Source organism: Lacerta agilis, chromosome 14 (assembly GCF_009819535.1).
Source record: "Lacerta agilis isolate rLacAgi1 chromosome 14, rLacAgi1.pri, whole genome shotgun sequence".
NCBI classification, from domain to species: domain Eukaryota; kingdom Metazoa; phylum Chordata; class Lepidosauria; order Squamata; family Lacertidae; genus Lacerta; species Lacerta agilis.
In genome coordinates this window covers 5,481,570-5,505,503 of record NC_046325.1, presented here as the reverse complement: position 1 = coordinate 5,505,503, position 23,934 = coordinate 5,481,570, and the positions used below count along the sequence as shown (strand labels likewise).

The 23,934-nt window shown below is 48.3% G+C and overlaps 2 protein-coding genes across 4 annotated transcripts in view; both read left to right on the top strand.

The window, feature by feature from the left end:
• The window catches only part of RNF31 (ring finger protein 31), a 33,705-nt gene extending 32,396 nt beyond the window's left edge, over window positions 1–1,309 (top strand). For all 3 annotated transcript variants that reach the window (XM_033169832.1, XM_033169830.1, XM_033169831.1), the window contains exon 22: window positions 939–1,309. In XM_033169832.1, the coding sequence (XP_033025723.1) occupies window positions 939–992 (54 nt within the window). In that variant the 3' untranslated portion in view covers window positions 993–1,309. The remainder of the gene's footprint in view (window positions 1–938) is intronic.
• Window positions 1,310–3,146: 1,837 nt separating this feature from the next.
• IRF9 (interferon regulatory factor 9) lies at window positions 3,147–23,377 on the top strand. Its single transcript, XM_033170964.1, has 9 exons — window positions 3,147–3,310; window positions 10,793–10,982; window positions 12,842–13,028; window positions 13,271–13,401; window positions 13,632–13,734; window positions 16,289–16,369; window positions 18,476–18,847; window positions 22,230–22,342; window positions 22,933–23,377. Exons 1-9 carry the CDS (start codon window positions 3,162–3,164, stop codon window positions 23,059–23,061), a joined length of 1,455 nt encoding a protein of 484 aa, XP_033026855.1. The 5' UTR covers window positions 3,147–3,161; the 3' UTR covers window positions 23,062–23,377.
• The last annotated feature ends 557 nt before the right edge of the window (window positions 23,378–23,934 follow it).

Below are 23,934 nucleotides of genomic sequence, written 5' to 3'. Positions count from 1 at the left end.
AAATTCTTTCCAGTAGCACCTTAGAGACCAACTAAGTTTGTTCTTGGTATGAGCTTTCGTGTGCATGCACGCTTCTTCAGATACACTGAAACAGAAGTCACCAGTTCCTTAAATATAGTGAGGGAGTGGGGAGGGGTATTACCCAGAAGGGTGGTGGGAATGGGTGATCAGCTTAACGGCTGCAATTAGTCTTGCAGGGAAAGGCCAGGGGTGAGATGGCTAAAGATAGCTTTGTCATGTATAATGAGATAAGAATCCAATGTCTTTGTTCAGACCAGGTTTCTCCATGGTTTTAAGTTTGGTGATTAGTTGCAATTCAGCCACTTCTCTTTCCAGTCTTTCCAGTCTTTTGTTTTGACTATGGCAGACCAACACGGCTACCCACCTGTAACATTTCCTAATGTAACACTAATGTCTCAACAAATGAAGCTGATCTGTAGAAAAATGTAACTTGAGAAAAGAGACGTTGCACATACTTTTGTAAACCAAGAAACCTTTAATAATAATAAAATTAGAATCCCCCCAAAAAAATTAAGAGTTGGAAAGGGTCCTAGGGGTCATCTAGTCCAACCCGCTGCATTGCAGAAATGTCAACAGGCAGGGAGTTCCAGCATGCAGGTGCTGCCACACATGAAATCGATTTCTTACAAATGAGGATTATGCGGCGCTTGCCGGTTCTGCAGATAGCGGGAATATTGCGGTTCGGCTGTCTCAGAGGAGAACGGGTCCCAAGTGGCTTTAGATACTAATAGTGACACCATGAACTCGAACTCGGTACATCTAAAGCGCCAAAAGACCAGGGCAAAGAGCTTGGGCGGCAGCATAGGGTGAGACCTGCGTTGCCAAGGTTCCAGGCCCACCTCTGTGGGGAGGGAGCCCCACAATTTAGGGGCTCCTTTATCTAACCTTCCATCCCTTTCGTTTCCAACTTGCTGCAGATTCTGATGGACCAGGAACCTCTGGGCCCCAAAATCCCACGCCGAAGGAAGTAGGCGGCCGTTGCCGGAGCTGAGAGGAATCGGGAGGTGCGCGGCTGCAGTCTGGCTCCTTGTTGGGGAGAGTTTGTCTGGGGAAAGCTGACCAGAAGCGGGCCTTGCGTCTTCAGGAAAAGCCTCCTCGCAGAGGAGGAGGATCAATGTTAATATTTCTTAGTCTTTTTATTTGGAGTTTCCGAGGTGCCTTTCTCAACGCTGTCTTCCTACTGTTCAGGGATGGGGCTGGCCGAGTCCGAGGCCTGACCCCTTCCCGTTCTTTCCTTCTCTCCCTCATCGCGACTCCGAATAAACAGTTCTGTGTTTTAAAAGAACAACCACGGTGTGGCGCTCCTTTTTTGTTTTTTGCACTGCCCTCCTCGGTCCCATCCTGAATGCCTTCCCAGTTCCCGTGGTTTATGTATTTAGAGCAGGCCTAGGCCAACTCCGGCCCTCCAGGTGTTTGGGACTACAATCCCCATCATCCCTAGCTAACAGGACCAGCGGTCAGGGACGATGGGAATTGTAGTCCCAAACATCTGAAGGGCCGGAGTTGGCCTATGCCTGATTTAGAGCATTCTTACCTCGCTCTTCGGCCAAAACAAGGCTCCCAGAGTGGCTTACGGACAATCAGTTGAGACAAGAGGGTCCCTGAAAATCTGAGAAACCACGACACGCAAGGAAAAACGGACAGGGAAGGAAGAGGAAAACAAATCAAACTTGGACCCAGATTCTTAAAACAACCATTACTATAAAGGGCAGCCGGCACAGTTTAGGGACAGGAGGTGCCTGTCTCTGACAGGGGAGGTACAGTTCACTATTTCTTGGCCCCCCGGCGCTCGAGGAAGCTCTGTCCTGTGTTTCTAGAGGGTCGCTTTGGTATTCAACAGGAGGGTCTCTTAAGAACAGGACAGTCTTGGGGGAAAACGGTATCATTCCGGTTCCCGCACTCCAATAAGAGCTGGGAATGGGAATAGTACAGAGCTACGAATTGATCCAGGGGCTGGAAGCAGCTCCTCTGTGAGGAAATACAATAACATTTGGCACTTTTTAGCTAAAGCTAAATACATTTAAGGCACATGGCTCCCCCCACCCCCCAAAAAAAATTCCTGGGAACTGCCGTTTGCCCTTCACCAGGCTACAATTCCCAGCACCCATAGCAAACTACAGTTCCCAGGATTCTTTGGCGGAAGTTACGTGCTTTCAATGTAGTGTGTATGGAAGCTTAGGAAAGATGCATTTAAGGGGAGGGGGGACATGACAAAGGGATATAAAATTTGGTGCAGTGAAAGTGGCTAGAGAGATATTTTTATTTCATAGGTGTAAGAGTCACTGGAGCCATTAAGTGAAGCAGAATGTTGGATGAGTAAAGCGAGACAAAATGCAGAACTTATTCACACACAAATCTACACAAACATCGTTAACTGGGGTGGCCACTAACTTTGGCCGCAAGACATTCAAAGCAATGTTACACAACATTAAACATCTATGGATCCCACCCCCATAGAATCCTGGGAACTGTAGTTTTGTTAGAGGTGCTGAATGAGCTGCAATTTCCAGAGTGCTTTCGCAGCCATTAAAATTCAGAGACGACAGTACATTAAAACCACAACATTGCTGCAGCAGCACAGTTTAGATGCGGCGTTTAGGAAGGTCTGCCCCTCACACTCTTGCCCCCTCACAGGGAGACAATTCCCAACACCCTCAACTGAAACTACAGTTCCCAGCATTCTTTTTTGGGGGGTGGTGACGAACTTTCAAGCATGCAAACTCCATCCACCGCCATGCATTTAAAACAGATCTCTCTCCCCCCCCCGCCGCCCCCAATAATCCTGGGAGCTGTAGTTTGCCAGAGGTGCTGAGGATCGTAACTGGGTGGGGTGAACTATAGTTCCCGCACAATTTATTCATTTTTTCTGGAACAGGGGGAGGCGTTTGCTGTAAGGGTGCTTAAAAAAATTGGGGGTGTGGATGTTCCCTCTCTCATCCACCTATCTGTCTCTCGATAAATAGAAATCTCTCTCCCAGAGATCAACGTCATGAAACCGCAATTGCTTTTCCCGTTTGTTTTGGTGGCAGCGGAGCCTGAAACCGGCGCGCCCTCCTCTCTACTGCCCCCTGGAGGCCGGAGCGGAGGCGGCGGCGGGGGCAGTCACGTGATTTATGGGAAAAGAAGCCGAGCCGGGAGAAATGGGCGAGGGAGGGCGGGGCAGGAGGAAAGGGGGCGTGGCGAAGCCCAGAGGGGGCGTGGCGAAGACCAGCTCAGCTGGGAGGAAAAGGCGCTACTCGCTGCGTTTTACGAAGAGGTTCGCTGCAGGAGGGAGACTTGGAGATCAGAGGTGGGAAATACATATATATGTATATATACGGTATATATGAATATTTTCCTTTCCTTTATCATTCGACTTTCCTGCCTTAATTTTCTCCTGCCGCCTCCCCGGCGCATTTACTCGGAAGTAAGCCCCCGTTGTGTCCAATGGAGCTTTACTCCCGTGCAAAAGTGCGTGCGGAGGATCGCAGCCTTCCTCGCTACTCTGCTGCAGAGACCACGGCCAGTTAAGAGTCTTCTTTGCAGCACCTAAAAGTGCTTTATATAATAACCAATATTCTTGCTATTATTGTTACTGATCGTGCCGTAATCCGGGTGTTGGCGTCGAATTTTATTTTATTTTATTTTATTTTATTTTATTTTATTTTATTAGTTGTCTTACTTATAAGGAGGCCCATTGCAGTCGACGGGGCTTAACGGGAGCCATGGGCAACTTTTAAATTCCTAGCGGGGCGAGGTCTGGATTGCCTTTACTGTGCAATCCTGCACGCCGCTGTTAATTGTGTTCATCGAGGCTTTATGGCAAGGGTTTGCTCAGTCCTTATGTGGTTGGAAGAATCTCTGCTTTTAAAATTATTGTTTTTATTAACAAAACTAACCAAGGAAGAATAAGGAAAAAGAGGAGGGGGGAAATAGAAGGGATAATAGAGAAGGACACCCTCTGCTGTGTCAGCCCAGTCCTAGTCTCTTAATCTCAGGGTCCAGAGTTCGAGTCCTACTTTCTGCAAAATATTCCTGCACTGCAGGGGGTTGGACTAGATGACCCCCCGGGATCCCTTCCAACTCTACGATTCTATGAAAAGGCAATAAATAGCCAGCGATCCATCTGTTTTAATTTAAACATGTTGTCACACGCCACCCCAATCTCTGAGTGGTGCAAGAGTCCGGGGGGTTCCAGCCTACGATGGAGGGGTTCACGGCACTGGCAGATCCCAGAGGATCTTGTTTCAACAGCCTTGGATCCCAGCAGAGATCAGGCATGGGTGGCTCTGTCTCTCAGGTGCCCAGCTGCCTTCTGGCACAACTCTGGCTTCCGCCGTTCTAAGTACTGTAACAGACATTTGTGGGCCATTCGCCCTGCGGCACAGAGCCACTTCCTTTGTTCCCTTAAGGCGCCATATTTAGCAGGCCGTTACCAGTAAACTTTCCCCCTGCTATTCCAGCCATTGAATCCTTGCTGGATCCAGGAATTAGGAGGGACTCAGGCTACCTCCCCCCCCCCCCAAAACAAACCCTCACAACAATAAAATTCAATATTTCAGGTCCTCCTCTCCCCCCATTTTGCCCTTACAACACCCCTGCTAGGTAGGTTAGGATGAGAGGCAGCTACTGGCTCCAGTGAGCTTCATGTCTGAGGGAGGATTTGAACTTTGGCCTCCCAGCCCTTAGTCTGACGCTCAAACCACTGCACCACCCTGCCTTTGTTTCCTGTTTTTCTCATGCTAACTCCTTCCTTCTCTCTTTCCTTTTTAATGCACGCAACTTGTTTCTTTCCTGTAATCCTAATATGCTCTAGTCTTTTATTTCCATTGGCTGTGCTTTCCTATGTGTCTCGTTCTCCACAGCTACAGAAAGCAGTTGTTGTTGTTGTTGTTTTTAAAAAAAACACCATTAAACAGGCCAAAAGTGGTGCGAGATTATTGTTAAATGATAATTGGTGTGTGCCTGTGTGTACACTTGGGGTGGAGGATTGGCGGTGGTGTAATTGCAGATCCCGGAGGATCTGGTGTTGTCCCGCATTATCCGAGCAAACTTTTGTAGATTTGCAGACTGGTCGTACGCTGGTCTACTCGGAAGCAAGCCCCTTTGAAGAAGATTCCCCCCCTCCCCATGCCCTGTGGTTTGACAGTGCAAATAGAGGAGCTGCTTCGATTGCATAGGGAATCTCTAATTTCAGGGAGGAGAAAGATCTGAAAACATCGGGAGGACTGCAGTTTGAGCAGCACAGGGTTGTAGATTTTAGGCAGAATCACGCGATCCCAAAATATGCATAGGGATTAGGCCTGGGCTGTTGCTGTGAGTAACAATAGAAGAGTTTGGATTTGATATCCCACTTTATCACTACCCGAAGGAGTCTCAAATAGCACTGTTTATATCTCTCTCTGATACTATGAAAACACAATATTGTTGTGTCTATTTACAAATGTACAGGTTGAGCCTAGATGGTCTTAAACGCTGAGGTAGTAGCACCTGCCTTGCATGCAGAAGGTCCCAGGTTCGAGAAACGCCCTGCCTGAAACCCCGGAGAGCCGTTGCTGCCGGTCAGTGTGGGCAGAAATTCTGAGCCAGGTAGATAACCAATCTGACCCAGTATAGGGCAGCTTCCTAAATTTCAATGTTTACAGAGCCCCTGAAGCCACCTTCGCAATTCACCCTCCCAGCCACCTGGATCACACCATCCTTTAGCTTGGGGCGTTAGCAGTGAGAGTTTCAGCGATTTCCAAGCCTTTTAGGAGGCCAGCTATTGACAGCAACCAGTCAGCCTCCCATAGGACGGTAGCAAACTGGGCAAGTGTGCCAGAATTATTATTACGGCGGTTGCCAGGATCCATTTACTTTCTCCTTTCTGCTGTCATCCCGCCTTGCATCAATATTCCATTCTGCAATCTGATGTTGTTAATCTAATAATGAGAGGGTTTATTTCCCACCCGACGGACACGCTTTCTTTTTCAGAAGCCACGGCCACTAATTGCAAAAGTTTTGTGTGGTGTAAGGGAAAGTGTTTTGGAGTGTCATTCGAGTTTAAACCACACTAGGCTTTTCAATGCAAACAGTCTTCACTGCAAATAGAAGTGTGCATGCACACGGAAGCTCATACCAAGAACAAACTTAGTTGGTCTCTAAGGTGCTACTGGAAGGAACTTTTTTTATTTTTTATTTTGTTTCGACTATGGCAGACCAACACGGCTACCTACCTGTTTTGGAGTGTGTGTGCCTAAGTGTTTCTGAGATGTTTTCCAACTCACGGAGGACTACAGGAAAGCAGAGTGAGGCCCTTGGGTTCTAGTCCAACCCGCGGCAATGCAGGAATCTCAACTAAAGCATCCACGACCCTGATCCCCGGACCCTGAGATCATCTTCTGAGGCCTTGCTTTGTGTTCCTCCTCTGTGATAGGCCCAGAGGGCGGCCACACAAGAACAGGGCCTTTTCTGCCGTGGCTCCCCATCTGTGGAATGATCTGCCCAGGGAAGTTCGCCTGGCGCCTTCATTATACACCTTTAGGCACCAGGCAAAAAATATACCTCTTCAACTAGGCCTTGGGATGATTGACACCCGATGCCCTTTTAAAATGTGTTGGGGGGTGTTACTGGGTTTTTATTATATATTTTGTGTTATATTGCGATTTTGTGTGCTATCTGCCCTGAGACCTGCGGGTATAGGGTAGTATACAAATATAATGATGATGATGATGATGATGATGATGATAATACAGTGGTACCTTGGTTCTCAAACACCTTGGTACTCAAACAACCTGGAACCCAAACACTGCAAACCCGGAAGTAAGTGTTCCGGTTTGCGAACATTTTTCGGAAGCCGAACGTGCTCCGTTTTGAGTGCCACGCTTCCGATTTGAGTGCCACACTTCCGTTTTGAGTGTTACGCTGAGATCTGTCTGTTTTTGCTATTTATTTTGCGTTTTTGTGGCTCTTTTTGAGTTTTTGTGACTGTGTGGAACCCAGTCCAGCTACTGATTGATTGATTGATTGATTGTGTGATTGCAGCACATTGTTTCTTGCTTTCATTTTATGGATCAGTGGTTTCGTTAGATAGCAAAATTCATGTTAAATGGCAGTTTTAGGGGTTGTTTTCCAAAGCGTGGAACGGATGAATCTGTTTTGCATTACTTTGTATTGGAAAGCGCGCCTTGGTTTTGGAACGCTTTGGTTTTGGAACGGACTTCCGGAACGGATTAAGTTTGAGAACCAAGGTACCACTATAGTAATAATAATAATAATAATAATAATAATAATAATAATAATAATGACAGGGGGCCACCCAACCTCTGCATAAAAACCTCCACAGAAGGGCAGTAGAATGGACTCCCTCGGAGCATTTCGATGGTGCTGGGAGGCTTAGATCACGGGTAGGCAAACGAAGGCCCGGGGCCCGGATCCGGCCCGTGAATCGGCGTGTTTTTACATGAGTAGAGTGTGTGGTTTTATTTACCGGTAATATGCATCTCTGGGTTATTCGTGGGGCATAGGAATTCGTTCATTTTTATTTTTCCAAAATATAGTCCGGCCCCCCACAAGATCTGAGGGACAGTGGACCAGCCCCCTGCTGAAAAAGTCTTCTGACCCCTGGCTTAGATGCTCAGCCCTGCCTTGGGGGACTCCAGCAATGCACAGCGAGGTGGGGGAACCCGTGGCCTCACAGCATCGCCTATTCTATCTCTTGGACCTTTACATCGACTTTTTTCCCTCTCTGCATCTTTTCGGTACCGCCTAGAAATCAGGTGCAAGGGAACCTTGGGCCCTCCGGGTCTTGCTGAACTACAACTCCCATTAGCCCCAGCGAGCGTGGCCAACGGCCCAAGGATCCTGGGAGTTGTAGTACAGCAACATCCAGAGGGTCAAAGGCCACACCTGAGATGTTCCTTCGCTGCCCAAATCTTCAGCTATGGAACCTACCCATCAACTTCTTTCTTTCTTTCTCTCTTCTGCTTTTACAGATGCCCCTTTCCCCCGAACAGCCCTGCGCGTCTCCTCTTCGAAAGCTCACGGAAGCATTTTTAAAATTTTATTTTAAACGATCAGACTTCCTTGTAGTAGATACCTGGCAGAAGTTTGCACCCGCTGGTTTTTGTGTCTCCCCCCCCCCCCAAATTCAAAATGACACAAAACAGTACAAGCAAAAACCACGGGTGTCAGTCAGTGGGTAGAAAAGCGGTTTCGATATTACAAAATGTAGCCACGCAGCTGGAACGAATCGGCGGCTGCAGAGGGCCGGGGCTCTTAGAGAGTTAACGCACAAAGCAAATATGAAACAATAGGCCTCGAAAGTGTGTTTGTGGGTTTTGCCACATATCGCATTGCAGTGTTGTGTGGGTTTGTCAGCCAAGACCAAGTGTCACTTGTTTTGTACGAGCCTCGATTCTCGCGCTCCGTTCTCAGAGCTCTTTGGTTTGCCCTTCTCAGAGCTGCAATTCCCGGCGCCCTCAGCAAACTACAGTTCCCAGGATTCTTTCGGTGAGGGGTCCTTTGTGTAGCGTGTACACAGCCTGCATTCCCCCCCCCCCAAAAAAAAAATTACTTTTGGCAAGAGTCGGCTTTAGACCTGCTCATCTTGCTGGGACGAGGCACCTTCTTCCATAATGGCCATTTTTGCTGCTGTTTTGGAATTTCAAAATGGTGCCATGAAGAACGGCGGGTTAAAATAGGTGGGCGGGACTTGCGACATCAGGAGATTGGCAGGCGGCTGGCCCGCCCACTTGCCAAAGCCAGGTCCACAGTGGTGGGGACCCACTAAGGATTCCAAAAGATCCCCCAACCCTTTAGGTTTTTTTTTTTCAAATGAGGTGTCAGAAACAGACGTATTAAATGCCTTGTGGTGGGCTGGACTAGATGGCCCCTGGTGTCCCTTCCGACTCTGTGGTTTTATTATTGTACCTAGGTCGATTTTATTTTATTTTATTTATTATCTTAAGAGAATTCCACCATATACTGTACAAGCAACAATTTTAAATACATTCACTTCCTCCTTTAAGATTCGGCTCTGGTTACATTGTGTTGCTATTCTGTAAGAGACAATTATATCCTTTTCTGTCACGTATATTATTTTATTTCCCGAATGTTATCTAACCCTACCCTACCCTCCTCCCCATTGCTTCCCTCCACCCGTGTGAGATCTTTGTTGTTGTTCAGCCGTTCAGTCGTGTCCGACTCTTCGTGACCTCATGGACCAGAGCACACCAGGCACCCCTATCCTTCACTGCCTCACGCAGTTCGGCCAAACTCATGTTAGTAGCTTCGAGAACACTGTCCAACCATCTCATCCTCTGTCGTCCCCTTCTCCTTGTGCCCTCCATCTTTCCCAACATCAGGGTCTTTCCCAGGGAGTCTTCTCTTCTCATGAGGTGGCCAAAGTACTGGAGCCTCAACTTCAGGATCTGTCCTTCCAGTGAGCACTCAGGGCTGATTTCCTTGAGAATGGATCGGTTTGATCTTCTTGCAGTCCATGGGACTCTCAAGAGTATCCTCCAGCACCATAATTCAAAAGCATCTATGCTTCGCCGATCAGCCTTCTTTATGGTCCAGCTCTCACTTCCATACATTACTACTGGGAAAACCATAGCTTTAACTATACGGACCTTTGTTGGCAAGGTGATGTCTTTGCTTTTTAAGATGCTGTCTAGGTTTGTCATTGCTTTTCTCCCAAGAAGCAGGCGTCTTCTAATTTCGTGACTGCTGTCACCATCTGCAGTGATCATGGAACCCAAGAAAGTGAAATCTCTCACTGCCTCCATTTCTTCCCCTTCTATTTGCCAGGAGGTGATGGGACCAGTGGCCATGATCTTAGCTTTTTTGATGTTGAGCTTCAGACCATATTTTGCGCTCTCCTCTTTCACCCTCATTAAAAGGGTCTTTAATTCCTCCTCACTTTCTGCCATCAAGGTTGTGTCATCAGCATCTCTGAGGTTGTTGATATTTCTTCCGGCAATCTTAACTCCGGCTTGGGATTCATCCAGTCCAGCCTTTTGCATGACGAATTCTGCATATAAGTTAAATAAGCAGGGAGACAATATACAGCCTTGTCGTACTCCCTGTGAGATCTTACCGTCACTAAATTGTTTCTAGTTGCTTTAATACAACAAACTAACACGAAAGCTTATTTCTAAAATGTCTAATGAATTATGATAAATTCTTTTAACCTTACATACTTAACCATTGCCTATTAAGAGTTCTGCATTAACACCATATTTTTCCATGTATTCCCCTATACATTTCCATTCAGTATAGGTTTTTTTGGGTAGAGCAGCCCCTACCTTGCTGCGGTCATTTTGGCCATCTCAGCAAACTCACAGATCTTCACTTGCCACTCTGTCATTTCTGGTACTTTTTCTGTTTTCCAACATTTCGCCACTAAAATTCTTGCCGCTGCGGTTAAATAACAAAACATGTTCCTTTTATTTTATCCTTGGGGGTGTCGTTTGTTAATAAACTCAATAAATATGACTCCGTTGTTGTTTTTTAATAGAGCACCTGAAGATTTTTTTGATCTCCTCGTGTACCTAGGTCAGGCATAGGCAAACTTGGCCCTCCAGATGTTTTGGGACTACAATTCCCATCATCCCTGACCACTGGTCCTGTTAGCTAGGGATGATGGGAGTTGTAGTCCCAAAAGACCTGGAGGGCCGAGTTTGCCGATGCCTGACCTAGGTCTTTTGGGAGGGCCAGGTGCCCCCCCCAGCTCTCCCCCCACGCCTTCCAGGGGATCCCTCCTCCCCACCAGCGGCTGATCTCTGTATCTCGTCTCTCTCCCCCCATCCAGGATGGCGACGTCTCGGCGCGGGGTTCGAAGGACGCGCAAGCTGCGGCAGTGGACGGTGGAGCAGGTGGAAAGCGGTCAGTTCCCGGGGGTGGTCTGGGACGACCCTCCCCACAAGACCATGTTCCGCATCCCGTGGAAACACGCAGGGAAGCAGGAATTCCGGCACGAGGAGGACGCCGGCTTTTTCAAGGTACAGCGCCTGCGTTTTGGTGAGATTCGCAGCCGGGTGAGGGTTTGAACCCTCTGGCGTTCCTAACCACTGCTCCACGCTGCTTCTTGGTTACGGTCAGGGTTACCGTACGTTTTTGGGTCTGAGCTGGCGAGGGGCTGACCAGGGAACGAGACCTTGGGGGGGGGTTGTAGGAGATAGCTGGACACGAAGGCATTGACCCAGCGTGCGGCAGTCGTGAAAGGAGTGCAGATTCCACGCTAGGGATCTGCAGGAATTGAAAATGAAGTAAAGGCATTGTACAAATCCAGAGCAGGGCTGGAGCCCTGTGCGCGGTTCGGGTTCAGTCTCAGACCTGTCAGCAATTTTGCTGCAGTGTTCTGTGGTAAGTGCAGGGTCCAAACCAGGCACCAAGGAATCGCAAGGGAATTATTCATAACAATAATAAGCTGTTGGGGAGGCTTGGCCAGATGGGCGGGGTATAAACAGGGAGAAATGTAAAGTACTACACTTGGGCAAAAAAAATAATGAAAGGCACAAATACAGGATGGGTGACACCTGGCTTGAGAGCAGTACATGTGAAAAGGATCTAGGAGTCTTGGTAGACCACAAACTTGACATGAGTCAACAGTGTGATGCAGCAGCTAAAAAAACCAATGCAATTCTGGGCTGCATCAATAGGAGTATAGCGTCTAGATCAAGGGAGGTAATAGTACCACTATATTCTGCTCTGGTCAGACCTCACCTGGAATACTGTGTCCAGTTCTGGGCACCACAGTTCAAGAAGGATACTGACAAGCTGGAACGTGTCCAGAGGAGGGCAACCAAAATGGTCAAAGGCCTGGAAACGATGCCTTATGAGGAACGGCTTAGGGAGCTGGGTATGTTTAGCCTGGAGAAGAGAAGGTTAAGGGGTGACATGACAGCCATGTTCAAATATATAAAAGGATGTCATATAGAGGAGGGTGAAAGGTTGTTTTCTGCTGCTCCAGAGAAGCTGACACGGGGCAATGGATTCAAACTACAAGAAAGAAGATTCCACCTAAACATTAGGAAGAACTTCCTGACAGTGAGAGCTGTTGGACAGTGGAATTTGCTGCCAAGGAGCGTGGTGGAGTCTCCTTCTTTGGAGGTCTTTAAGCGGAGGCTTGACAGCCATCAGTCAGGAATGCTTTGATGGTGTTTCCTGCTTGGCAGGGGGACTGGATGGCCCTTGGGGTCTCTTCCAACTCTAGGATTCTATGAAATAACAAATTATTATGATTATGATTGATTTATATCGCCCCCCGACTCAAGGTGGCTTATGCAAATTAAAACAACGCAGATGAAAGGCAAGCAGCTAAAAATCATATGAAAGCTAATCGTTGAAAAGTAACTGACCTCTAATAGAATTGAAACAATATGCAAAACAAATCTGTTGAAATACAGATAACGAAATGCCACAAATTGTTGCTAAAATGTGAAGGTTTGTGTCTTAAAACATGGCACAAAGCTGTCTGTGGCTCCAAATTTTGAGCAAATTTGGAGATGCGCCGCCCTGCCTAGGCATGGACTGGACAACTCACTGATAGCAGTGATACGATGGGCACCTTTCAAAATTATCAGCTCAAAGTTCCAGAACTTCTATTTGGATCGGCCAAAGTGTTGCAAAACAGCACGCTTCTGAGTCCGGCCTGCGCTGTTTTGGACTGCAATGGGGCGTGCTCCCATCATGGCACGCGGGTTTGTGTGTGTGTGTGTGTGTGTGTGTGTTTTTGGGGTGGGAAACCCCGCAGGTAGAAATGTAGCACCTCCGGGAGAAAGTGTGGGCTGCAGAGGAGCGTTGTGGGCGAGATGCAGTTGCAAGGAGGCTTGACCCTGCGCCGCTGTCTCTTTCGCAGGCCTGGGCCATCTTTAAAGGAAAGTACAGGCCGGGCGAGCCCCTCCACCCTGCCACTTGGAAGACGCGCATCCGCTGCGCTTTCTCCAAGAGCCCCGAGTTCGAGGAGGTGCCGGAACGCTCCAAGCTGGGGACCGCAGAGCCCTACAAGGTGTACCGCCTGGTGCCGCTGCCTGAACAGGGCCTTGGTAAGGACAACGTTGAGAAATCAGTCTACACACAACCAAACTTTCGTATTTGGGCCCTGCTTGTATAAATATATATATTTTAAATAGAACTACCCTCCCCTCCCCAGCTGTTTCAAATAAGTGATGCTGAACAGGAAACCAGGTGCAGTAGAGCCCAGCTCTTTCTTTTTGGTTAGGGAGTTTTGGCTCTCTGCATGAAGCCTAACTGCCCCGTCCCGTGTGTCTTTTTGCGTGCTTTCAAGGGACCCAGCCTAAACCGAGGAAGCCAAAAGCATCCAGGTCGGAATCTTCCAGCGGGTCCTCGGAGAAGGAGAACGGCAATCCCGAAAGCAGCCTCCCTCAGCCTCCAGCCGCCGCCTGCAGCTTGAAGACGGTGAGTGCCAGGAGGAGCGAAAGGATGAGACGCAATAGGGGTTGTTTTTAAAACCTGGAACGGATCATTTCTATGGGAAAAGGGCGCCGTGGGTTTTGGAACGCTTTGGTTTTGGAGCGGACTTCCGGAACGGATTAAGTTTGAAAACCAAGGTACCACTCTATACCACAGTGAGGCGTTCGTGGAGCCTTTGTATGAACACACCCTAATATCTCTTCTTTCCTCCCCAGGAATCGAGCTCCACGTTAGAAGCCATCGCCAGCCAGGCCCAAAACGCATTCGCCACTTTGGTCTTCCTAAATGGGGAGATGAACTCTCAGTCCATGGAGGCAGGTGGGGCGATTCACATTTCCCTCTGTTTTGTGGCACTGGTCGCGGCACGAGAAAGGGCAGGCAACATCGGGATCCCCATTTCTCTCCCTGTTCACCCGCACAGGGGCACATCCCCCTTTGATTCAAAACCAATTTTCAATTACTCGCGGAGTTCCGATTTTTGAGTCCAAATCCGAGGAAAAGCAAAGCGCCCAAAGCCGCCAGCAGTCGCTGCTTCGTGATGCCAGGGAAGCGGTAGATCCTCAGTACCGCACCTTCCACTCCGCTCGCTTACTAGGGCTTACTCGAGAACAAAGGAGGCGCGTCTGGTACCCGCTGGATCCCAGGTCTTCGGGACGCTCTTCCCGAAGTTTTTCCGGAGGTCCGCAGCGCGGTTGCAGCACCTCCACCCCTGATAGCACCGGAGTCCCTCGGAGCCGAGCGGACTCCCGACGGAACGGTATGGCGCTTCACCGGAAGCCAGGAAGTGATCTGTGCTTAACGAAACCTCGCTGAGCAGGAGATCTCTTCCGACCTGCTCCCTGGAAAATAAGTGTTCGCTCGAACCGAGAGAAGACGTTTGGCCTCTCGCTCCATGGAAAGAAAATAGAGGCGTGCCGATACGTTTGGCGCACCAAAGAAGCATGCATTTAATGCAATGCACATTAAACAGCCGCGGCTTCCCCCGGAGAATTCTGGGAGCTGTAGTTTGTTCAGGGTGCTCTCAGACCTACAGTTCCCAGAGTCCCCTGGGGAGAGGAATTGAGTTTAATAGGTATCGCCCTACCCAGCTCCTGCCAGCAGGAATTATGGAATAGGACTTGCAGATTGGCTTGTTTCCCCCCCCCCCTTTCTCTGGTCTTCTTGCAAATTAATTGCAGAGGGTCCAGAAAAGTAGGCAATGGATTATGGCACCATTTGTTCATTTCTAAGGTGCTAGTTCTCAATGCTGCTGTCTTAATTCCAGGTGCGTACGGGGAACTGGCTGCGGTGTGCACCTGATTTACAGGCATTTTCTTCCTTGTTAACATCCTACTTTTTCCAAATATCCCCCCCCTCCAACATTTTTGTTAAATGTTGCAATTTCAACAAAGCCTGCTTCTCTCTCAAATTTGAAAATGCTGAAACAAAAAACACACAAGCAAGCAATAATCAGAGCAGGTGCGAAGGAATATAAAATCTTCAGGAAATACGTCATATCAAGTACAGAGGAAACGTTGTGGGCTGTCAAGGTACTAAGACCATTACAGTGGTACCTCGGGTTACAGACGCTTCAGGTTTCAGACTCCGCTAACTCAGAAAAAGTACCTCGGGTTAAGAATTTTACCTCAGGATGAGAACAGAAATCGCGCAGTGGCGGCAGCGGGAGGCCCCTTTAGCTAAAGTGGTACCTCAGGTTAAGAACGGTTTCAGGTTAAGAACGGACCTCCAGAACGAATTAAGTTCTTAACCCGAGGTACCACTGTATAATTTTAAATCTTTTTTTCCTCCCTGTTCATAAAAACCCACAGGCAGAAGAAGTACGTCAGGAGGAGACTAGCCATGCTCCTTTGTTCGTAAAAATAACAATGCCACATCAAAATCAAAAATCAAAAATTCCTTCGAACTGTTAACGACTGCAATTAATCCTAAAGGAAAAAGCAAGGGGTGAGATGGCTAAAGATTGATTGCCAACAGTGCCCTTCAGCTTTCTATATTGGCCAAACAGGCCAAAGGATAAATGGACATCAATCTGATATCAGGAATCACAAGACAGAGAAACCAGTAGGAGAACACTTCAATCTCCCAGGACATTCTATACAAGATCTCAAAGTAGCTGTCTTAATGCAAAGGAATTTCAGAAATAGACTGGAAAGAGAAGTTGCTAAATTGCAACTCATTACCAAACACAAAACCATGGAGAGACCTGGTCTGAACAAAGACATTGGATTCTTATCACATTATACATGACAAAGCTATCTTTAGCCATCTCACCCCTTGCTTTTTCCTGTAAGACCAATTGCAGTCGTTAACAGTCGTCAACAGGTTTTCCACACTTATCATCCAATCACCCCCATTCCCACCACCCTTCTGAGTAATACCCCTCCTCACTCTCTCACTATATATCAGGGTCTGGTGACTTCTGTTTCAGAGTATCTGAAGAAGTGTGCATGCACACGAAAGCTCATACCAAGAACAAACTTAGTTGGTCTCTAAGGTGCTACTGGAAGGATTTTTTTATTTTTTATTTTGTTTTGACTATGGCAGACCAACACGGCTACCTACCTGTAACTAAAACAATGCCACATTTGCCAAAAGCAAATGATTTCTACATAATCTTAAACATGTGTCCATTTCTCAAGTAATTCTGTCTCCCGGTCCTTTTGGTACCAGGAATCTGTAGTTACTCCAAGCCCCAAAATAGACTCTTCTGTTGATTCCAGGAAAATGTGCAGATTGGAGGCCATTGGAACAGCCCCCATCCCCACGGCATGGGCAAGACCATTTTTGTGTTAGCATTTTAGGAAATGATTGCTTTATTCTGTGGAAAGGTTGGTCCCTCATTTCCTCTTCCTTTCCTGTTTCTTCACACTAGCGCTGGTTGTGAATGAGATTGCTGCCTTCCACCAGAACCCAGAACCCGCCCAAGCTGTGCCCATTTCAGAGATTCCTAGAGGTGAGATGACGGTGTCTTAGCTGTGCTTGGAAAGGGTCCGTAAGAAGGAACTTGCTCCATTCTTGTAATAATCACATTGTATGCAATATTAGCCTGCTCCTTCAATTCCCTGTGCTTTTAAAAATGTTGATCATTGTTCCTTTAAATGATATTCTGCTGCAGCGGCCCTGAAGGCACTGTTAAGAGAAAATAGAGTCCCAGGCATGGCCAAACTTGGCCCTCCAGATGTTTTGGGACTACAATTCCCATCATCCCTAGCTAACAGGACCGGTGGTCAGGGATGATGGGAGTTGTAGTCCCAAAACATCTGTTTGGCCATGCCTGCGACGGTCTCTGAATCGAGGCGATAAATAATATTTTACTTCAGTGTGCCGGATGTTAACTCCTCCTGCTTTTATTGGAGGCGGGGCTATGCAAATGAAGTTGTGGGCAGTCCCCTTCAGTGGGAGGAGCTTATATCCCATCTTCCCTACAAATGTGGTTCCTCTCCTTCCCCCAATTTATGCTCTCAACAACCCTGCGTGGTTGGTCAATCAGAGCGGTCGTGAGAGGCCCCAGGTCGTGCCGGGAGCATGGTGTGATCTAAGTGGGGATCCGAACCCTGCTGTCCCGGGTCTTAATACCGGAGAACGTAGATTTGCTGCCATAGATTTAACAGTTGGAAGGGACCACCAGCGGTTATCTAGTCCAGCCCCCTGCAATACAGGAACCATAACTAAGCAATCCGTGACAGGTGGCCACTCAACCTCTGCTTAAAAACCTCCGTGAAGGTGAGCCCACCTCCTTCTAAAGGAGTCTGACCCGCTACTCTGACCTTCAGAAAATTATTTCAACCCAGCCTTCATCAGGCATTTTGGACTACAACTCCCATCAGTGCACCGGCTGGGGCTGATGGGAGTTGTAGTCCAGTGGAGGGCACCAGCCTTCCATCCGGGGATGAAGTGGCATCCAGCTGGGTGATATAGAAGAAGCCCCCCCATTTGTCTCTGGCAATAGAACTCGCTCTTTGAAGGTACTATTGATGGTACATAGCTGCAGGGGCTGAGATTGCCTTATCAAAGGAAGTTCTGTTTTAAGGGGACAGGGGGCGGGCGGGTGTGGGGGACTTCCTGGTCCTGAATGGGGTAACTGTGCCCCTGAAGGACCAAGTGTGCAGCCTGGGAGTCATTTTGGATTCACCGCTGTCCATGGAGGCGCAGGTCAATTCTGTGTGCAGGGCAGCTGTTTACCAGCTCCATCTGGTACACAGGATGAGACCCTCCCTGCCTGCAGACTGTCTCGCTAGAGTGGTGCATGCTCTGGTTATCTCCCGCTTGGACTACTGCAATGTGCTCTACTTGGGACTACCTTTGATGGGGACTCAGAAACTGCAACTAATCCAGAATGCGGCAGCTAGACTGGGGACTGGGAGCAGCTGCCGGGACCATATCACACCAGTCCTGAGAGACCTGCGTTGGCTCCCAGTACGTTTCCGAGCACAATTCGAAGTGTTGGTGCTGACCTTTAAAGCCCTAAACGGCCTCAAAGGCCCAGTATACCTAAAGGAGCGTCTCCACCCCCATCGTTCTGCCCGGACACTGAGGTCCAGCTCCGAGGGCCTTCTGCTGGTTCCCTCCCTGCGAGAAGCGAGGTTACAGGGAAGCAGGCAGAGGGCCTTCTCGGTAGTGGCACCCACCCTGTGGAACGCCCTCTCACCAGATGTCAAGGAAACAAACAATTATCTGACTTTTAGAAGACATCTGAAGGCAGCCCTCTTTAGGGAAGTTTTTTAATGTTTGATGTTTTATCGTGTTTTTTATATTCTATTGGGAGCTGCCCAAAGTGGCTGGGGAGACCCAGCCAGATGGGCGGTGTATAAATATTTTTATTTTATTTTATTTTATCTTATCTTATCTTATCTTATCTTATCTTATTTTATTTTATTTTCGTCTTACAGATTCTACCCTCAAAGAAACAAGCCAGGAAAAGCCCCGGGGATATCATGCAGACTGACACCCCCCCCCAAAAAAAACCCTATAACAGCTCTAATAATCCTTATCATTTGTACGCATCCTGTTTGAGGAGGCAGTAGCTGACCATCTCATTTTCCTTCTTCTCGTCTCCCAGGCGACCCAGGGAACTTCTTTGTCATCCTGTCCGTCTCCTACGGCGGCAAGGTGGTCCTGAAAAACTTGCTGCCAGAGGGAGAGTTCCTGGTTTCTTCCGTCGCAGCCCCTTCGGGAACGTTTGTCAAGGGCATGCACCGGGTCGTGCTGCCCCCCGCCTCCAGTGTTGAGGACCCCCAGAAGAAGGCCGACATCCGCCGGCTGCTGGAGGACATGGAGAAGGGTGTCATGGTGTCCAGCAATTCGGAGGGGATTTTCGTTCTGTGCCGGGGCCGAGCCAGCATCTGGTGTGGGCCGGAGGGCACCCAGCCCCATGGAAAGCTGCCAAGTAACACCTTCCTTCAGTTGTTCAGCACCAAGGAATTTAAGTCAGGTGAGGCTGGGCCAAAGGTGGTTGGCAAGAAGGCCACAGCAGGTGTTGCTGTGTTGCAGCACACCTGACCCCCACCTCCCTGGGGCTGATGGGGTCTGGAGACCCACGGCGTCTGGAGGGTCATGGCTTCCCCACCTCAGCTCTTGCAGAAGGTGCTTCTTCACATTGTCTCTTGGCATCCATATGTCTCGGGAGACGACGGAGGAGTGCGCCTTTGGGGGTGAAGGCAAACCGTTGGAGTCGCAGCGCTTGCTGTGGCCGTAGAGGCCGGTATGGGCGAGACGTGTTTTGTTGCAGCTGGGGCAGAGGGAGGCGTCCAGTTGTGCTGCTGCAGCAGATGCACCACGGCGTTCCTTCTCCTCCCAGGGGTCATTCCTCCTCTGGTCACTGATATATGGATACACGACCTGACAGCCTGTCTCCAGGCATGGCGGTCATCTGCAAGGGGTACCTGAAGGAGCATCTCCACCCCCATCGTCCAGCCCGGACGCTGAGGTCCAGCTCCAAGGGCCTTCTGGCGGTTCCGTCACTGCAAGAAGTGAGGTTACAGGGAACCGGGCAGAGGGCCTTCTCGGTGGTGGCACCTGCCCTGTTGAATGCCCTCCCGTCAGATGTCAATGAGATAAACAACTACCTGACTTTTAGAAGACATCTGAAGGCAGCCCTGTTTAGGGAGGTTTTTAATGTTTGATGTTTTTTGATTGATTTATTGTTACGGTTCTCAACCAGCACACACACATGTACATAAAAACAATACAAAATACATTCTAAAATATAAACTATAAACTTTAAACTTTAAATTTTTTAGATAAAAGAAGATATCGCTACTTTAAAGGGTGGACTACAGCCGATTATAGCACTGATTCGTCTTTAGCTCTGTCCTGAAGTTATGGGTACTGCTAACTAGATCAGACCTAATTTTTATGGCTCTAGCACAGAACTTGGCTACCTTTGCTGTCACATTAGCGTTAGCATCTGGAAGAAGCCACTCTATATAGAAATTGTCTGAGAAATTGATGTTTTATTGTATTCTTTTAATATTCTGTTGGGAGCCGCTCAGAGTGGCTGGGGAAACCCAGCCAGATTGGGGGGATTTAAATTATTATTATTATTATTATTATTATTATTATTATTATTATTATTATCTGGTTTATGTTGCCAGCCTTTGTGTCCCGTTTGCAGAAATCTTTGTAATGCACGGTTGGTTTTCCAGTTGGCCTGGTGCGCTGAAAGCCAACTCGCTGTAGAGCAGGCATAGGCAAACTTGGCCCTTCGGATGTTTTGGGACTACAACTCCCATCATCCCTAGCTAACAGAACCAGTGGTCAGGGATGATGGGAGTTGTAGTCCCAAAACACCTGGAGGGCCGAGTTTGCCTATGCCTGCCATAGAGCCACATCCTTGGGGTTCCTGCCATCTTCCAGCTCCATCCTTATTCACACACATAAATTCCCCATATAGACATTCTTTCCCTCTCTTCATTTATCCCTTCCTTCTCTTCCCCCACCATAAGTGACAATTAGAGTTATGGGAGGGAGGGGAGTTATTCCCGATGGCATTAATGGGAGCCTTCGACCCACCCCCCTCCCCGCCAAGCCCGATTGCTGAGCAAAGTTTAGGGCGGTTTTCCTTGGGGAAGCTGGCGTCCAGGCAAAAACCCACACAAATATTCTTTTTCTCATATCTGCTGGTCTTGTAGTAAGGTTCAAGCTTACTGGGAGATGATATATAATGAATTGGAAAGGATGTTTAAAATGACGTTTGTAAAAACAAAACAAAACCCCAGAAGCTGTTCTTTTGGGGATTATAGTGACAGAACTACCGAAACTGTATAGAAACTTAATTCATGTATGCAACTGCAGTGGCAAGAATGTTACTTGCCCCCAAATGGAAAGAAGCCGAAGTCTCAGCAAAGGAAGAATGGATACAAAAACTTGTGGGAATATGCAGAAATGGCAAAACTTACCGGAAGAATAAGAAATCAAGATAACAAACTTTTTTATGAATGAATGGAAATGGTTTATGGAACATTTACAGATAAATTGAAAACAGATAATAAAAAACACTGGCAGGATTATTGTAATAACCTGCAGTTTCCTAAGAGTATATATATTTAAAGTAGATGAATAAATGAACAAATTAAGTTAATTTGAATATGCAGAAGATATTAAAAATATATTTAAGGAACCGCAGTAAGAGGGGGAAGGAAGTCAAGATTTGAAATATTAAGATGACTGTAAAATTATTGAAATCTATAAACCTGAAAATCATTTTACATTTTTTTTAAGAAAAAACAACCCCATACAAATAGGTTTTGGAGGAAAAGCTTCCGTTGGCCTGAATGGGAGCTTTTTATCTTAGCCTACGGTAGTTTCTGGTGGGGGCAAAGAGGAGAAGCTAGGGATTTGCATCCAAAGTTCCTGCGGTTCATTAGGTCCCTGATTTAGAAAGAGCTATTGTTCCCCTTAGGGACGTGGGTGGCGCTTTGGGTTAAACCACAGAGCCTAGGGCTTGCCGATCAGAAGGTCGGCGGTTCGAATCCTCGCAACGGGGTGAGCTCCCGTTGCTCGGTCCCTGCTCCTGCCAACCTAGCAGTTCGAAAGCACGTCAAAAGTGCAAGTTGATAAATAGGTACCGCTCCGGCGGGAAGGTAAACGGCGTTTCTGTGCACTGCTCTGGTTCGCCAGAAGTGGCTTAGTCATGCTGGCCACATGACCCGGAAGCTGTAGGCCAATAAAGCGAGATGAGCACCGCAACCCCAGAGTCGTCCGCGACTGGACCTAATAGTCAGGTCCTGTCAGGAAACCCCCCTCCCCGCTGGTGGTAGAGTCGCGGGGGCGTTTGCAATATAGAGAACCCCCTCCGCTATTTACCATTTGTCCTCCCCTTCCTCCGCAGGAAGCGACCATTTTTCCAGTGGGGAGGGGGAGTTAGAAGCAGGAAGGCGGTGCAGGGGCTCTGAAAGGATCGCAGAGCCTGAACGCCGAGGGGATAGCGGGGAACGGGGTCAGGTTCCCACGCTCCGAGGTCGCAGGCAGGAAGGACGTGGAAGGGGGTGGCGGGGGTTCAGAATTCCGCGCCTCTTTTGCTGGACAAAGAACCGGAAGGGTTCATTCCTGGACTCTGCAGAGGGATGAGATGGACGTTTGAACTTTTGCTCCACTGTACATAACTTGCACAATAAAGGACTTAGTTTAGAAGTTCTACGTTTGGCGTTTTACACATGAGCAACCATTGAACGTCCTTACAGGTCCCTTTACCTTTTTATTGTTCCCCTTAGATAGCCGTAGCATGTCTATCGTCGTATTCATTTGACAAAGCCCGGTTTGGTTCTGGTGCTTCCCGCTGTATCATGCCGCTCTCTTTTGTTTTCCGCCAACAGCACTGCAGGAATACTACCTGGGCCGTGGGCCTAAGCCTGAGCACCAAGTCACTCTCTGTGTAGGGGAGGAATTGGGGCAGGACTGCGTGGACAGCAAGCGGATCGTCATCCGGGTGAGAGTCATTAAGCGCCGGCAAGGCGGACGCACATTGTGGGTTGGGAAGGAGCCTGCCAAGGGTGGAGACACAAGATATGCCATGCAGAGAAAGTAAGAAATAAATGCATTTTGGGTCAACAATGCTCGGGAGAAATGCTGGAACACATTGTGAGAGCAGGGGAGGGCACCGGACGAAGTGTGCTCTGGGTTGGCGGATTGGGCCATCGTGGCAGAAGTAAACCTATTTATTCCGTCCGTTTCTAAGCATTGGGGGGGGGGTAGAGGTGCGTTCTGCTTAGCTTATGGGGAAATCGCAGCAGAGATGCAAGCCGGGTAGGTGAAACAGATGTGCGTTATGGCTCCAGGACGTGGATAAGTAGTATTTGGAGGAAATCACAGCATGGGTAAGGCAGAAGTTGGAACGGGACAGTATTCAGGCCCAGCATGCCCAGTCGAACGTGGCGCAGACGTGTTGGGAAACAGCGGTGGGTTTTTAGAAGCGAGTGATGGGAAGGACGGTGGTCAAAACGGTGACCGGCCTGTGCAGTTGTTCAAAATTTCTGGAGTCATTTCAATGGTTGCTTTCCCCCTCTTCTCCGCCCACAGATGGAGCAGATATTTGCTTCAGCTGCAGTCTCTCCTCCCGTGGTACAAACAGCTGCTCCCCAAGTCCTCTTCGCCGTTTCGGATGCCTCCGCTGAGAAAGGAGATGCTCCCGGGGCACCTGAATGCTGAGATGGCAAAGAACTCACCTGTCCTGTCCGTCTGATTTGGGGGGCTGCTGACCTGCTTGGGGTACAGATCCATCGGGGATCTTGAACAGTTCCTCAGAGCGGCATTTCCTACTTCCTACTTTATTCTCTCAGGCGGAACTTCCTACTTTGCTCATTCCTGCACGTCGGAACAACTTCTACCTGTGAACTTGCATTATGTAGAAAAAGTGTGAAACACTAGAGCAGAAACACTGGTGGCAATTATTTCCTGGTGGTATCCTGAGATGAGAGCCAGGGCTTTTCCTCTCCTAATTAGCAACAAAAAGCTCCTCCTCCTCCTATTTGCATTTCCCAGCTGAGGAATGGCTGGGAAGTAATGCAACCTTGTGAAGCCCCCACCCCCCCTTTTTTTTGCCTCCCTCATTCCCTTGCCTACTGAGCTCCTGCCTTCTTGCACTTTATTAGTATCTAGGAAAATACGCGCTTAGACTGTCTTTCACGCTTGCTGTGTGGATCTGGAAATATTTGTTTAAATAATAAAGTTTTATTGGAAATGGACACTGGAATCTGGTGCGGGAGTTTTGAATCATGTGGCAGAGAATCCCACAGATTTCATGTTTTGTGAGGTAGTGTTTTTTCTTTATTTTTTGTCTGCTTGAATCCTGAATCTCAGATAATCCTGACCTGTAGGAAAGCTATAGGCACCTTAAAAAGCCATTTTATCCAGAATGCAACCAGAGAGGGGCCCCCTAGACCAGGGGTCCCCAAACTAAGGCCCGGGGGCCAGATGCAGCCCAATCGCCTTCTCAATCCGGCCCATGGACGGTCCGGGAATCAACGTGTTTTTACATGAGTAGAATGTGTGCTTTTATTTAAAATGCATCTCTGGGTTATT

Excerpts from the sequence above, each read along its gene's own strand:
- IRF9 (XM_033170964.1), top strand. The coding sequence starts at position 3,162 with ATGGGCGAGGGAGGGCGGGGCAGGAGGAAAGGGGGCGTGGCGAAGCCC. Across the intron at positions 3,311-10,792 it reads GGGAGACTTGGAGATCAGAG|GATGGCGACGTCTCGGCGCG; the intron begins GTGGGAAATACA and ends CCCCCCATCCAG. Across the intron at positions 16,370-18,475 it reads CATTTCAGAGATTCCTAGAG|GCGACCCAGGGAACTTCTTT; the intron begins GTGAGATGACGG and ends CTCGTCTCCCAG.